A 16255-nucleotide genomic window follows, 5' to 3' on the forward strand; every position below is an offset into this window, starting at 1 on the left:
GGGGTCTGTTGTCAAGGAAGTGACCTCATTTCCTGCAGTGCCCTTACCTGAGTGCCCCCCTCAGATACCACCCATGCAAACAGTCCTCTGGCCATGGCCTTGCTCACCCCCCTTCTCCATGCGACGTCGTAGGCGTACCCAGGAACACCAACACACCCGTCTCACAGGCTCCCTAGAGGGTCTGGGTGCGGCCGAGGTCCCAGCTTTGAGACTGACGCAGAAACAAGTCCTCTTCCTTACCTCTTCTGGATCCTGCATAAGCCGTTGTGTCTCTCAGGGCCTGTCGGCCTCCTGTCTGCACACTGGGGAGGACCGGAGCGTGGACTTGCTAGACATGTCCTCTGGCGTGTGTCCTACCTTAGAGGACGATACCTCTCAAACTGCAGGCGGGTGTCACTTGCAGGCAATGCCTCCCACCTCGTGTTTCTTCCTCTTGCCACTTGCCCTGTGTCTGCTTCTCTTCGGATCCCAGCCTAGAGTCCATCCTTGCATCCAAGGTCAATGTGTGTGTGTGTGTGTGTGTGTTTGTGTGTGTGTGCATGCGCGTGTGTGTGTGTGTTTGTGTGCGTCCGCGTGTTGTGTGCTCAGGTTGTGGAGGCCAAGAAGAAAACAGCTCCCACAAAAGGGAGGGATTGGCAAGAGCTTCTCAAGGTCTCAGGGTTCCTAATTTCAGAAGCCAAGCCTCCGCGTGGGGTCCCAGTCTTGCCCTAGAAGGTCAGAACACACACTTACCCATTGGACTCACCCTGTCGAGGGCCATTCCCTACCCCTCTAGGGGCCTCAGTTTCCCAATGTTCCAGTGAGAGATTCAATTCAGGACTGCATAGGCCTGAGCTCAGCAGAAAAGTGGCCGCCACTGCCTCCACCGTGGGTGTGATGTGGGCAGGGCTACAATCCAGGGTGCCCCGGACCTGGGCTCCTCCTCAAACAAGAACTGACCAAATGCCCGTGTACACTGCCGAATACTCCCCCTCACCCCCATGCCATCTCCAGATCTGTATGCACTTCCACCAACACAGCCTTCTCCAGAGGCCCCTGGGAATGCCTGTGTGCAGCCAGAGCCCCAGCCTTGAGGACGCAGAGCTGGCTTCCTCCCTGGCTCCGCCTTCTTCCTCATCTGGGATTCTGGGCAAGGCATTGAAGTTCTGGGGTCTTCTCCTTCTCCCGTCACTGGCCACCTGGGATCAGGACTTCCTGGTCTAGACCTCCTGCTGTAATCCCCTCCTCTTGAGTGTGGACTGACTGGAGCGATTCCACAGAGGACGGCAAAGCGATGCCGTGTCACTACTGAGATTTGGATGTGGTCAGTGGTCCCTGAGAACGCGCAAGGGGATAGGTGTGACTACTCACAGCCCACTGTGGGGCATCAGGTACCAGGAAGGAACAGCCCCAGGCTCCTTCCCGCACCACACCCTCACACACCCACACACCCACACCGCCCTCACACACAAACACACACACACTCACACACACACACACACGCCCCCGCACCAGAGCTCAATGAAGAGCTCTGAAAAGCTGGCCACCCCTTGTTCTGGGCAGTTGTTTCTTGGTAGAACGAGGGCATCGTTTCTTATGACTCACCTTTAAGTCCTTCTTTTACCAAATTAACATTAATTATCTATCTCAAACGTTAAAACTTTGGGGAATATATTTTACTCCACGATACGCTTCTTATAAACGCCAGTGTTTCATATGCGATGAGAATATTTTTGAAATTTGCACATTTTGAAAACGTTACCAGGGCCCATCCAGGAAAGCGAAAGATTTGAAAGGGGTCTCCCTGGCCCCGACATTTCCCTCGCTGTTTCCAGCTCTGGTGTCACACCTCCAATGGGTCCCCATCCCCAGGAAGTGAAAAGAGGGAATAGCGGGGCATCCTCTTTGAGACAGAATCTTTGATCTCCGGGGGATTTTTCTTCTTAATGAAAACCGCTATCTCAATTTCAAACATCCGGAGTCACTCACCTCAGACCAGACCCAGCCAGGCACAGGAGGCCACCTCTGGAAGGCTGGCACTTCCATGCAAACTCCGGAGGAGGGAAACGCACGGAGTCCGACAGAAGGAAACTCAGTGGCTACCAAGGACTTGCGGTGGGAGGAAGGGAGACTGACTGCTTCCCAGGGACAGGGTTTCTCTTGGACAAAAATGGGCGGGTACTAGATGCAGATGACGTTGGTGTGACGTTGTGAGTCTGCTTCACGCCACTTCAGCGAACAATTGAAAAGAACCCAAGAACTAAACTTTATTGAACTGACGAGATAAAATACAGGGAAAGGTTAAGTAAAGAAAAACCAACAACAAAACTTTAAAACCCACGCCATGGCTAGGGGAAGGCGAGGATTCTCTGGGGCTGCAGCTCAGGAGCTGAGGGTAGTGGCTGGGATGCTGCCAGTGCTTGCTGAAGGTCTTGAGCCGGCTGTGGCTCGCAAGATGCCTGTGCGGCTCTGAGCTGGGCTGGGCCCGAGAGGGAGAGACGGTGCCGGATCTTCAGGGTCTTCCGCGTCTTTCGGTGGAGCTGCAGCTGGAGATGGAAGAAGAGAAAACGCCACCAACATGACTGCCCGCCCAAGTCATTCCAAAGAAAGGGACCCTCTGCCGCCAATCCAGCAGTCTCAGTCCAAGCACCACGCCCCCGAAAGTCTTCCCAGACTCGAGTCCCTGGCAAGAGTGATCTGAGCCCGCCCCTTGCTCCCAGCCGAACCCCAGCCTCTGGACACTCTGCTCCGGGGGGCGCAGCGCCATCCCCTCTGCACACGCCCACGTCACACACCCGAGTCCTCCTCACCCTCAGTCTTGGCATCAGTGTGCTCAGGCTGCTCCAGCCGGGAAAGAAGAACGCGGGCGCGGTGCTCCAGCTCCGAGCCGGGCATATTGAGACCGATGTAGGCCAAGAGCAGTTCCAGGCTGGGAACATCTGGGGGCTGGATAAAATCCTCAGGGTACCATCGGAGCCAGGCGCCCAGAATGAAGGAGATGGCCCTGAGGACGGACAGGTGGGCAGCAGAGTCAGAGAAGGGTCCTTTCCTTGCACGCTGGCCTCCCGGGCATCCCTGTGCGGGCCTGGGCTCCTGGGCCTCCCGCTCCTGGCTGTCCAGGGGCCAGTCCTACTTGGCGGCCACCTCCAATCTGGCAGTCTTGGCAGAGCTAGGCCAGGGCACCAAGGAGGGGCTAGGAAAACGCCTTTGGAAGGGGGAGCCCTGTGCCGTGGTGGCGTCACCTCTCCTAGGCCTCAGGGAAGCCTGACACACTGCTTGGAGCATCTCTCCGCCCACTGCCCACTGGAACGTCAGCTGCGTGAGGGCAGCGAGCGGTGCAGTCTCCTCTTTTCATTGCCCTCCCTGGCACACAGGAGGTGCTCCCAGAACATCTGACCAGTGAGGGAACAACGGACATTGTCTCCCGCCCATGCTTCCCAGGGCCCTCCTCTTGCCTCCAACTTTCCCTCCTGGGCCAAGTGCTGCCTGATTCACCAGGTGTCCCATGAGGGTCATGCTCCCCTGCCCCGTATCTCGACCAGGGAGGGGCTTATGTGGCCCCGGAGCACTCCCTGAGCCCCCTGAGCAGGAGCTGAGCACCCGCTGGGGAGCTTCTAGCAGATGAGTGAGCGGGACGCTGCAGGCAACTGCCCTCCAAGTGTGGACGCTGGGCGCCCTCCTAGGGATTCCAAAGCCCACTCACTTTTTGAGTTGGTCTAGGGGTCCGCCGTCCTCATCGCCATAGGCAAGGACACAACCGTATCTAGAAGACACAGGAGGACGTCGCATGGACTGGACTGTGGATCAGGCCTGCGTGAGAAGCCTAGCGGCGCTGTCTCACTCCCAAGGAGAATGGAGCCCTGGAGGGCATGGCTGTCGCCTGCTCTGCGCACGGGATTCTGGTCAGTGCCTAGAAAACTTTCTGCACCTAGTGGGGACCTCTGTGTGTGCGTGATGAAGGAAGGAGCTCCAACCGGCCCCTCACTCCTGCTTGAGTGGGTCGGGGGCCTCGGCTCAGCCCAGGGATCGCTGCTCTGGCTTCACCCAGGTCAGAGACCTAGAAGAGCTCTGCCATCTCCTTTTCCAAAGGGAAGACAACAACTCAGTGAAGGCCACGGGCACGCTGAGGGACGAGGCGGAGGCTTCGCCTTAGGCAAGAGGAATATCCTCAATGAGCACAACCACAGCCCCTCCGCTCCAGTCGACCCTCCCAGAGGGTTAGGCTTCTCGAGAAGCCTTTGCAGGCAGCACCTGCCTGAGTCCCTACAATCTCCCCTGGAGGCTGATCCTCTCTTCAGCCCGCCTTGCAAGGAGCAAACCGAGGCTCGGGGAGGTGCCGTGACATCCCCAGCCTCACAGCTAGTAGGTGGCTGAATGCCCACAGTGCTGCGGAGGGGCACGGCACGCACCTTTGAAACAGAAGCTCCAGCACCTGTCGTGTGGTGGCAAAACCTCTATACGTGCACAGGAAGCTGTGGACGTAGGCGGTGTCGCCCTCCAGGAAGGCGGGCACCAGGTGCTCCACTCGCTTCTGCCGCGTTCCAGCCTGGACGGTCCACACCAGGCGGGACGCTTTGCTCTTCGCTGGGGATGGATTTTCAGCCTGGGGTCAGACAGAGGGGCCGCTTGCCATCAGAGGCCGCACCGCGGGCCCCAGGAGTGCCGGGGACTGGAGGTCGCACCGAATGCCCAAGCCCGCGGTGACTTGTGGCCGGAAGTGGGCATCATTGCCCAGGGCAGGGAAGAATTCTCGGGATTCCAAGTAGGATGTGAGGTGGAGAAGGATTAAACCTCTTGGTCTCCTAGGTCTTTGTGCTGGCAGAGGAGTGACAGCCCCTCCCTGGATGAAGAGCATCAACCCTGGGGTGGCTGACCAACTGCCCATTCGAGACAGGAGAACACAGAGGCTTTTCGTGGGCTGGGAGGGATGAGGACGGGAGGACAGGCAGGGTGATCAGGGCGGTGCTGTGGAAATGGCAACAGAAGGTGCGGGTTCAGTGAAGGGCTGAGTCACTGGGCTAATGGGTCTCCCTTCTGGAAAGTTGGGCAGCCTGCTGAGGCCCGACGCCCTGACCTCGAGAGGCCACGTGGACGTGTTCCTCTGGACAGCAAAGGCAGAGGACCAGAAAGAACCCTGTGAGCCCCATGTCCTGTTGGGCAAAAAGCATGCCTATCCATCAGGATGCTGCGTCCGACTGGGAGAAGGTGGGGAAGGATTGCCAGGCCACATGGACACGTGAGGATGGGAGTTCAAACAGGAAAATCTCTACAGAACGCAAAAGGACTCTTGAACGCCCGTGAGCTGATGGGCTAGAAATGTCTCTGCTCTGCTACACCTCTGTGGACAGGGCCGTCTCCTCTGGCCAAGACGGGGGCTGGGCCCGCAGGGCAAGGTCGGGGGAAGAGATGGGGATTCAGATTCCTTTGGGAGCAGGGCTCCAGGCAGGAGCCCCGGGGCTGTCTCAGGGCCTTCGAAGACCTGGGGGTCCTCAGTGCTGTCTTGGGGCCCTGGGGCTTGGGTCTCCCCAGCACCTGCACTCACCCTGAGCCGGCCCTGGCCTCGCTTGGCAGCGTGGGGCACCTTCCCTTCCTGCAGGGTGGTGGAGTCGAGGGCGTCGTGGCTCAGCTGCTGGCCCGTCTCCTGAGTGACGCTCTGGAAAGACAGTGCCCGGCAGCCAGGCGGCAAGCCTCAGAGACCCGACTGGCTGTCTTTGCTGGCTCTCACACCTCTGTGACTCTCTCCACTCTGGACACACATACCCCGCCCCACGGTCCACACAGACCTCCACCGAGGAGGGAAACACACGGCAGCCTGAGGGCCTGGAATGAGGAGGCAGCTTAGGGGTCCCCTTTCAGTCCTGCCAGCCCTGTCCTGGCTTGGGAACGTGACGGGAAAAGCAGGTTATTGCCAGCCCACCAACCTTCTGCGGCCAAGGGCAGATCCTGCCCACACGTCCCTCTGGCCCCCACACTCACGAGGACGGGATGAGGGCTGCCCTGGGAGGGCTCGGGGAGCTGGTCTGGCCTCGATTGGGCTGCTCTAGGCTTCCTCATGTTACCTGAGAGGACCTCCTGCCAAAGGTCCAGCGGTGGGGGGCGTGGGAGCTGAGCCAGCGTCCACAACGTCTCCAAAGGTTCTCCCTGCGGGCTTTCTGGGAACCAGAGCCCCGGTCAGGCGGGAGAAAGCAGGAGAACATGTTTCTCTATCAAGAGTCTCCAGCCAAGTGAGCTGGCTTTGCGCACGTGGCTGCCTAGTTGCGGGGGTTCCAAGTCTGTTGGGGTCTGTTGTCAAGGAAGTGACCTCATTTCCTGCAGTGCCCTTACCTGAGTGCCCCCCTCAGATACCACCCATGCAAACAGTCCTCTGGCCATGGCCTTGCTCACCCCCCTTCTCCATGCGACGTCGTAGGCGTACCCAGGAACACCAACACACCCGTCTCACAGGCTCCCTAGAGGGTCTGGGTGCGGCCGAGGTCCCAGCTTTGAGACTGACGCAGAAACAAGTCCTCTTCCTTACCTCTTCTGGATCCTGCATAAGCCGTTGTGTCTCTCAGGGCCTGTCGGCCTCCTGTCTGCACACTGGGGAGGACCGGAGCGTGGACTTGCTAGACATGTCCTCTGGCGTGTGTCCTAACTTAGAGGACGATACCTCTCAAACTGCAGGCGGGTGTCACTTGCAGGCAATGCCTCCCACCTCGTGTTTCTTCCTCTTGCCACTTGCCCTGTGTCTGCTTCTCTTCGGATCCCACCCTAGAGTCCATCCTTGCATCCAAGGTCAATGTGTGTGTGTGTGTGTGTGTGTGTTTGTGTGTGTGTGCATGCGCGTGTGTGTGTGTGTTTGTGTGCGTCCGCGTGTTGTGTGCTCAGGTTGTGGAGGCCAAGAAGAAAACAGCTCCCACAAAAGGGAGGGATTGGCAAGAGCTTCTCAAGGTCTCATGGTTCCTAATTTCAGAAGCCAAGCCTCCGCGTGGGGTCCCAGTCTTGCCCTAGAAGGTCAGAACACACACTTACCCATTGGACTCACCCTGTCGAGGGCCATTCCCTACCCCTCTAGGGGCCTCAGTTTCCCAATGTTCCAGTGAGAGATTCAATTCAGGACTGCATAGGCCTGAGCTCAGCAGAAAAGTGGCCGCCACTGCCTCCACCGTGGGTGTGATGTGGGCAGGGCTACAATCCAGGGTGCCCCGGACCTGGGCTCCTCCTCAAACAAGAACTGACCAAATGCCCGTGTACACTGCCGAATACTCCCCCTCACCCCCATGCCATCTCCAGATCTGTATGCACTTCCACCAACACAGCCTTCTCCAGAGGCCCCTGGGAATGCCTGTGTGCAGCCAGAGCCCCAGCCTTGAGGACGCAGAGCTGGCTTCCTCCCTGGCTCCGCCTTCTTCCTCATCTGGGATTCTGGGCAAGGCATTGAAGTTCTGGGGTCTTCTCCTTCTCCCGTCACTGGCCACCTGGGATCAGGACTTCCTGGTCTAGACCTCCTGCTGTAATCCCCTCCTCTTGAGTGTGGACTGACTGGAGCGATTCCACAGAGGACGGCAAAGCGATGCCGTGTCACTACTGAGATTTGGATGTGGTCAGTGGTCCCTGAGAACGCGCAAGGGGATAGGTGTGACTACTCACAGCCCACTGTGGGGCATCAGGTACCAGGAAGGAACAGCCCCAGGCTCCTTCCCGCACCACACCCTCACACACCCACACACCCACACCGCCCTCACACACAAACACACACACACTCACACACACACACACACGCCCCCGCACCAGAGCTCAATGAAGAGCTCTGAAAAGCTGGCCACCCCTTGTTCTGGGCAGTTGTTTCTTGGTAGAACGAGGGCATCGTTTCTTATGACTCACCTTTAAGTCCTTCTTTTACCAAATTAACATTAATTATCTATCTCAAACGTTAAAACTTTGGGGAATATATTTTACTCCACGATACGCTTCTTATAAACGCCAGTGTTTCATATGCGATGAGAATATTTTTGAAATTTGCACATTTTGAAAACGTTACCAGGGCCCATCCAGGAAAGCGAAAGATTTGAAAGGGGTCTCCCTGGCCCCGACATTTCCCTCGCTGTTTCCAGCTCTGGTGTCACACCTCCAATGGGTCCCCATCCCCAGGAAGTGAAAAGAGGGAATAGCGGGGCATCCTCTTTGAGACAGAATCTTTGATCTCCGGGGGATTTTTCTTCTTAATGAAAACCGCTATCTCAATTTCAAACATCCGGAGTCACTCACCTCAGACCAGACCCAGCCAGGCACAGGAGGCCACCTCTGGAAGGCTGGCACTTCCATGCAAACTCCGGAGGAGGGAAACGCACGGAGTCCGACAGAAGGAAACTCAGTGGCTACCAAGGACTTGCGGTGGGAGGAAGGGAGACTGACTGCTTCCCAGGGACAGGGTTTCTCTTGGACAAAAATGGGCGGGTACTAGATGCGGATGACGTTGGTGTGACGTTGTGAGTCTGCTTCACGCCACTTCAGCGAACAATTGAAAAGAACCCAAGAACTAAACTTTATTGAACTGACGAGATAAAATACAGGGAAAGGTTAAGTAAAGAAAAACCAACAACAAAACTTTAAAACCCACGCCATGGCTAGGGGAAGGCGAGGATTCTCTGGGGCTGCAGCTCAGGAGCTGAGGGTAGTGGCTGGGATGCTGCCAGTGCTTGCTGAAGGTCTTGAGCCGGCTGTGGCTCGCAAGATGCCTGTGCGGCTCTGAGCTGGGCTGGGCCCGAGAGGGAGAGACGGTGCCGGATCTTCAGGGTCTTCCGCGTCTTTCGGTGGAGCTGCAGCTGGAGATGGAAGAAGAGAAAACGCCACCAACATGACTGCCCGCCCAAGTCATTCCAAAGAAAGGGACCCTCTGCCGCCAATCCAGCAGTCTCAGTCCAAGCACCACGCCCCCGAAAGTCTTCCCAGACTCGAGTCCCTGGCAAGAGTGATCTGAGCCCGCCCCTTGCTCCCAGCCGAACCCCAGCCTCTGGACACTCTGCTCCGGGGGGCGCAGCGCCATCCCCTCTGCACACGCCCACGTCACACACCCGAGTCCTCCTCACCCTCAGTCTTGGCATCAGTGTGCTCAGGCTGCTCCAGCCGGGAAAGAAGAACGCGGGCGCGGTGCTCCAGCTCCGAGCCGGGCATATTGAGACCGATGTAGGCCAAGAGCAGTTCCAGGCTGGGAACATCTGGGGGCTGGATAAAATCCTCAGGGTACCATCGGAGCCAGGCGCCCAGAATGAAGGAGATGGCCCTGAGGACGGACAGGTGGGCAGCAGAGTCAGAGAAGGGTCCTTTCCTTGCACGCTGGCCTCCCGGGCATCCCTGTGCGGGCCTGGGCTCCTGGGCCTCCCGCTCCTGGCTGTCCAGGGGCCAGTCCTACTTGGCGGCCACCTCCAATCTGGCAGTCTTGGCAGAGCTAGGCCAGGGCACCAAGGAGGGGCTAGGAAAACGCCTTTGGAAGGGGGAGCCCTGTGCCGTGGTGGCGTCACCTCTCCTAGGCCTCAGGGAAGCCTGACACACTGCTTGGAGCATCTCTCCGCCCACTGCCCACTGGAACGTCAGCTGCGTGAGGGCAGCGAGCGGTGCAGTCTCCTCTTTTCATTGCCCTCCCTGGCACACAGGAGGTGCTCCCAGAACATCTGACCAGTGAGGGAACAACGGACATTGTCTCCCGCCCATGCTTCCCAGGGCCCTCCTCTTGCCTCCAACTTTCCCTCCTGGGCCAAGTGCTGCCTGATTCACCAGGTGTCCCATGAGGGTCATGCTCCCCTGCCCCGTATCTCGACCAGGGAGGGGCTTATGTGGCCCCGGAGCACTCCCTGAGCCCCCTGAGCAGGAGCTGAGCACCCGCTGGGGAGCTTCTAGCAGATGAGTGAGCGGGACGCTGCAGGCAACTGCCCTCCAAGTGTGGACGCTGGGCGCCCTCCTAGGGATTCCAAAGCCCACTCACTTTTTGAGTTGGTCTAGGGGTCCGCCGTCCTCATCGCCATAGGCAAGGACACAACCGTATCTAGAAGACACAGGAGGACGTCGCATGGACTGGACTGTGGATCAGGCCTGCGTGAGAAGCCTAGCGGCGCTGTCTCACTCCCAAGGAGAATGGAGCCCTGGAGGGCATGGCTGTCGCCTGCTCTGCGCACGGGATTCTGGTCAGTGCCTAGAAAACTTTCTGCACCTAGTGGGGACCTCTGTGTGTGCGTAATGAAGGAAGGAGCTCCAACCGGCCCCTCACTCCTGCTTGAGTGGGTCGGGGGCCTCGGCTCAGCCCAGGGATCGCTGCTCTGGCTTCACCCAGGTCAGAGACCTAGAAGAGCTCTGCCATCTCCTTTTCCAAAGGGAAGACAACAACTCAGTGAAGGCCACGGGCACGCTGAGGGACGAGGCGGAGGCTTCGCCTTAGGCAAGAGGAATATCCTCAATGAGCACAACCACAGCCCCTCCGCTCCAGTCGACCCTCCCAGAGGGTTAGGCTTCTCGAGAAGCCTTTGCAGGCAGCACCTGCCTGAGTCCCTACAATCTCCCCTGGAGGCTGATCCTCTCTTCAGCCCGCCTTGCAAGGAGCAAACCGAGGCTCGGGGAGGTGCCGTGACATCCCCAGCCTCACAGCTAGTAGGTGGCTGAATGCCCACAGTGCTGCGGAGGGGCACGGCACGCACCTTTGAAACAGAAGCTCCAGCACCTGTCGTGTGGTGGCAAAACCTCTATACGTGCACAGGAAGCTGTGGACGTAGGCGGTGTCGCCCTCCAGGAAGGCGGGCACCAGGTGCTCCACTCGCTTCTGCCGCGTTCCAGCCTGGACGGTCCACACCAGGCGGGACGCTTTGCTCTTCGCTGGGGATGGATTTTCAGCCTGGGGTCAGACAGAGGGGCCGCTTGCCATCAGAGGCCGCACCGCGGGCCCCAGGAGTGCCGGGGACTGGAGGTCGCACCGAATGCCCAAGCCCGCGGTGACTTGTGGCCGGAAGTGGGCATCATTGCCCAGGGCAGGGAAGAATTCTCGGGATTCCAAGTAGGATGTGAGGTGGAGAAGGATTAAACCTCTTGGTCTCCTAGGTCTTTGTGCTGGCAGAGGAGTGACAGCCCCTCCCTGGATGAAGAGCATCAACCCTGGGGTGGCTGACCAACTGCCCATTCGAGACAGGAGAACACAGAGGCTTTTCGTGGGCTGGGAGGGATGAGGACGGGAGGACAGGCAGGGTGATCAGGGCGGTGCTGTGGAAATGGCAACAGAAGGTGCGGGTTCAGTGAAGGGCTGAGTCACTGGGCTAATGGGTCTCCCTTCTGGAAAGTTGGGCAGCCTGCTGAGGCCCGACGCCCTGACCTCGAGAGGCCACGTGGACGTGTTCCTCTGGACAGCAAAGGCAGAGGACCAGAAAGAACCCTGTGAGCCCCATGTCCTGTTGGGCAAAAAGCATGCCTATCCATCAGGATGCTGCGTCCGACTGGGAGAAGGTGGGGAAGGATTGCCAGGCCACATGGACACGTGAGGATGGGAGTTCAAACAGGAAAATCTCTACAGAACGCAAAAGGACTCTTGAACGCCCGTGAGCTGATGGGCTAGAAATGTCTCTGCTCTGCTACACCTCTGTGGACAGGGCCGTCTCCTCTGGCCAAGACGGGGGCTGGGCCCGCAGGGCAAGGTCGGGGGAAGAGATGGGGATTCAGATTCCTTTGGGAGCAGGGCTCCAGGCAGGAGCCCCGGGGCTGTCTCAGGGCCTTCGAAGACCTGGGGGTCCTCAGTGCTGTCTTGGGGCCCTGGGGCTTGGGTCTCCCCAGCACCTGCACTCACCCTGAGCCGGCCCTGGCCTCGCTTGGCAGCGTGGGGCACCTTCCCTTCCTGCAGGGTGGTGGAGTCGAGGGCGTCGTGGCTCAGCTGCTGGCCCGTCTCCTGAGTGACGCTCTGGAAAGACAGTGCCCGGCAGCCAGGCGGCAAGCCTCAGAGACCCGACTGGCTGTCTTTGCTGGCTCTCACACCTCTGTGACTCTCTCCACTCTGGACACACATACCCCGCCCCACGGTCCACACAGACCTCCACCGAGGAGGGAAACACACGGCAGCCTGAGGGCCTGGAATGAGGAGGCAGCTTAGGGGTCCCCTTTCAGTCCTGCCAGCCCTGTCCTGGCTTGGGAACGTGACGGGAAAAGCAGGTTATTGCCAGCCCACCAACCTTCTGCGGCCAAGGGCAGATCCTGCCCACACGTCCCTCTGGCCCCCACACTCACGAGGACGGGATGAGGGCTGCCCTGGGAGGGCTCGGGGAGCTGGTCTGGCCTCGATTGGGCTGCTCTAGGCTTCCTCATGTTACCTGAGAGGACCTCCTGCCAAAGGTCCAGCGGTGGGGGGCGTGGGAGCTGAGCCAGCGTCCACAACGTCTCCAAAGGTTCTCCCTGCGGGCTTTCTGGGAACCAGAGCCCCGGTCAGGCGGGAGAAAGCAGGAGAACATGTTTCTCTATCAAGAGTCTCCAGCCAAGTGAGCTGGCTTTGCGCACGTGGCTGCCTAGTTGCGGGGGTTCCAAGTCTGTTGGGGTCTGTTGTCAAGGAAGTGACCTCATTTCCTGCAGTGCCCTTACCTGAGTGCCCCCCTCAGATACCACCCATGCAAACAGTCCTCTGGCCATGGCCTTGCTCACCCCCCTTCTCCATGCGACGTCGTAGGCGTACCCAGGAACACCAACACACCCGTCTCACAGGCTCCCTAGAGGGTCTGGGTGCGGCCGAGGTCCCAGCTTTGAGACTGACGCAGAAACAAGTCCTCTTCCTTACCTCTTCTGGATCCTGCATAAGCCGTTGTGTCTCTCAGGGCCTGTCGGCCTCCTGTCTGCACACTGGGGAGGACCGGAGCGTGGACTTGCTAGACATGTCCTCTGGCGTGTGTCCTAACTTAGAGGACGATACCTCTCAAACTGCAGGCGGGTGTCACTTGCAGGCAATGCCTCCCACCTCGTGTTTCTTCCTCTTGCCACTTGCCCTGTGTCTGCTTCTCTTCGGATCCCACCCTAGAGTCCATCCTTGCATCCAAGGTCAATGTGTGTGTGTGTGTGTGTGTGTGTTTGTGTGTGTGTGCATGCGCGTGTGTGTGTGTGTTTGTGTGCGTCCGCGTGTTGTGTGCTCAGGTTGTGGAGGCCAAGAAGAAAACAGCTCCCACAAAAGGGAGGGATTGGCAAGAGCTTCTCAAGGTCTCATGGTTCCTAATTTCAGAAGCCAAGCCTCCGCGTGGGGTCCCAGTCTTGCCCTAGAAGGTCAGAACACACACTTACCCATTGGACTCACCCTGTCGAGGGCCATTCCCTACCCCTCTAGGGGCCTCAGTTTCCCAATGTTCCAGTGAGAGATTCAATTCAGGACTGCATAGGCCTGAGCTCAGCAGAAAAGTGGCCGCCACTGCCTCCACCGTGGGTGTGATGTGGGCAGGGCTACAATCCAGGGTGCCCCGGACCTGGGCTCCTCCTCAAACAAGAACTGACCAAATGCCCGTGTACACTGCCGAATACTCCCCCTCACCCCCATGCCATCTCCAGATCTGTATGCACTTCCACCAACACAGCCTTCTCCAGAGGCCCCTGGGAATGCCTGTGTGCAGCCAGAGCCCCAGCCTTGAGGACGCAGAGCTGGCTTCCTCCCTGGCTCCGCCTTCTTCCTCATCTGGGATTCTGGGCAAGGCATTGAAGTTCTGGGGTCTTCTCCTTCTCCCGTCACTGGCCACCTGGGATCAGGACTTCCTGGTCTAGACCTCCTGCTGTAATCCCCTCCTCTTGAGTGTGGACTGACTGGAGCGATTCCACAGAGGACGGCAAAGCGATGCCGTGTCACTACTGAGATTTGGATGTGGTCAGTGGTCCCTGAGAACGCGCAAGGGGATAGGTGTGACTACTCACAGCCCACTGTGGGGCATCAGGTACCAGGAAGGAACAGCCCCAGGCTCCTTCCCGCACCACACCCTCACACACCCACACACCCACACCGCCCTCACACACAAACACACACACACTCACACACACACACACACGCCCCCGCACCAGAGCTCAATGAAGAGCTCTGAAAAGCTGGCCACCCCTTGTTCTGGGCAGTTGTTTCTTGGTAGAACGAGGGCATCGTTTCTTATGACTCATCTTTAAGTCATTCTTTTACCAAATTAACATTAATTATCTATCTCAAACGTTAAAACTTTGGGGAATATATTTTACTCCACGATACGCTTCTTATAAACGCCAGGGTTTCATCTGCGATGAGAATATTTTTGAAATTTGCACATTTTGAAAACTTTACCATGGCCCATCCAGGAAAGCGAAAGATTTGAAAGGGGTCTCCCTGGCCCCGACATTTCCCTCGCTGTTTCCAGCTCTGGTGTCACACCTCCAGTGGGTCCCCATCCCCAGGAAGTGAAAAGAGGGAATAGCGGGGCATCCTCTTTGAGACAGAATCTTTGATCTCCGGGGGATTTTTCTTCTTAATGAAAACCGCTATCTCAATTTCAAAAATCCGGAGTCACTCACCTCAGACCAGACCCAGCCAGGCACAGGAGGCCACCTCTGGAAGGCTGGCACTTCCATGCAAACTCCGGAGGAGGGAAACGCACGGAGTCCGACAGAAGGAAACTCAGTGGCTACCAAGGACTTGCGGTGGGAGGAAGGGAGACTGACTGCTTCCCAGGGACAGGGTTTCTCTTGGACAAAAATGGGCGGGTACTAGATGCGGATGACGTTGGTGTGACGTTGTGAGTCTGCTTCACGCCACTTCAGCGAACAATTGAAAAGAACCCAAGAACTAAACTTTATTGAACTGACGAGATAAAATACAGGGAAAGGTTAAGTAAAGAAAAACCAAAAACAAAACTTTAAAACCCACGCCATGGCTAGGGGAAGGCGAGGATTCTGTGGGGCTGCAGCTCAGGAGCTGAGGGTAGTGGCTGGGATGCTGCCAGTGCTTGCTGAAGGTCTTGAGCCGGCTGTGGCTCGCAAGATGCCTGTGTGGCTCTGAGCTGGGCTGGGCCCGAGAGGGAGAGACGGTGCCGGATCTTCAGGGTCTTCCGCGTCTTTCGGTGGAGCTGCAGCTGGAGATGGAAGAAGAGAAAACGCCACCAACATGACTGCCCGCCCAAGTCATTCCAAAGAAAGGGACCCTCTGCCGCCAATCCAGCAGTCTCAGTCCAAGCACCACGCCCCCGAAAGTCTTCCCAGACTCGAGTCCCTGGCAAGAGTGATCTGAGCCCGCCCCTTGCTCCCAGCCGAACCCCAGCCTCTGGACACTCTGCTCCGGGGGGCGCAGCGCCATCCCCTCTGCACACGCCCACGTCACACACCCGAGTCCTCCTCACCCTCAGTCTTGGCATCAGTGTGCTCAGGCTGCTCCAGCCGGGAAAGAAGAACGCGGGCGCGGTGCTCCAGCTCCGAGCCGGGCATATTGAGACCGATGTAGGCCAAGAGCAGTTCCAGGCTGGGAACATCTGGGGGCTGGATAAAATCCTCAGGGTACCATCGGAGCCAGGCGCCCAGAATGAAGGAGATGGCCCTGAGGACGGACAGGTGGGCAGCAGAGTCAGAGAAGGGTCCTTTCCTTGCACGCTGGCCTCCCGGGCATCCCTGTGCGGGCCTGGGCTCCTGGGCCTCCCGCTCCTGGCTGTCCAGGGGCCAGTCCTACTTGGCGGCCACCTCCAATCTGGCAGTCTTGGCAGAGCTAGGCCAGGGCACCAAGGAGGGGCTAGGAAAACGCCTTTGGAAGGGGGAGCCCTGTGCCGTGGTGGCGTCACCTCTCCTAGGCCTCAGGGAAGCCTGACACACTGCTTGGAGCATCTCTCCGCCCACTGCCCACTGGAACGTCAGCTGCGTGAGGGCAGCGAGCGGTGCAGTCTCCTCTTTTCATTGCCCTCCCTGGCACACAGGAGGTGCTCCCAGAACATCTGACCAGTGAGGGAACAACGGACATTGTCTCCCGCCCATGCTTCCCAGGGCCCTCCTCTTGCCTCCAACTTTCCCTCCTGGGCCAAGTGCTGCCTGATTCACCAGGTGTCCCATGAGGGTCATGCTCCCCTGCCCCGTATCTCGACCAGGGAGGGGCTTATGTGGCCCCGGAGCACTCCCTGAGCCCCCTGAGCAGGAGCTGAGCACCCGCTGGGGAGCTTCTAGCAGATGAGTGAGCGGGACGCTGCAGGCAACTGCCCTCCAAGTGTGGACGCTGGGCGCCCTCCTAGGGATTCCAAAGCCCACTCACTTTTTGAGTTGGTCTAGGGGTCCGCCGTCCTCATCGCCATAGGCAAGGACACAACCG

At 58.5% G+C, this 16255-nt stretch overlaps 2 protein-coding genes across 2 annotated transcripts; both read right to left on the reverse strand.

Moving 5' to 3' along the window:
* Positions 1–2221: 2221 nt before the first annotated feature.
* Positions 2222–6236, reverse strand: LOC138918879 (ral guanine nucleotide dissociation stimulator-like). Its single transcript, XM_070242452.1, has 6 exons — positions 6039–6236; positions 5522–5632; positions 4389–4582; positions 3683–3742; positions 2790–2983; positions 2222–2525 (listed from the first exon to the last, which is right to left on the reverse strand). Exons 1-6 carry the CDS (start codon positions 6174–6176, stop codon positions 2362–2364), a joined length of 861 nt encoding a protein of 286 aa, XP_070098553.1. The 5' UTR covers positions 6177–6236; the 3' UTR covers positions 2222–2361.
* A 2243-nt stretch (positions 6237–8479) lies between these two features.
* On the reverse strand, positions 8480–12494 carry LOC138918880 (ral guanine nucleotide dissociation stimulator-like). Its single transcript, XM_070242453.1, has 6 exons — positions 12297–12494; positions 11780–11890; positions 10647–10840; positions 9941–10000; positions 9048–9241; positions 8480–8783 (listed from the first exon to the last, which is right to left on the reverse strand). Exons 1-6 carry the CDS (start codon positions 12432–12434, stop codon positions 8620–8622), a joined length of 861 nt encoding a protein of 286 aa, XP_070098554.1. The 5' UTR covers positions 12435–12494; the 3' UTR covers positions 8480–8619.
* Between the last annotated feature and the right edge of the window lie 3761 nt (positions 12495–16255).

Source organism: Equus caballus, chromosome 19, assembly GCF_041296265.1.
Source record: "Equus caballus isolate H_3958 breed thoroughbred chromosome 19, TB-T2T, whole genome shotgun sequence".
Lineage (NCBI taxonomy): Eukaryota > Metazoa > Chordata > Mammalia > Perissodactyla > Equidae > Equus > Equus caballus.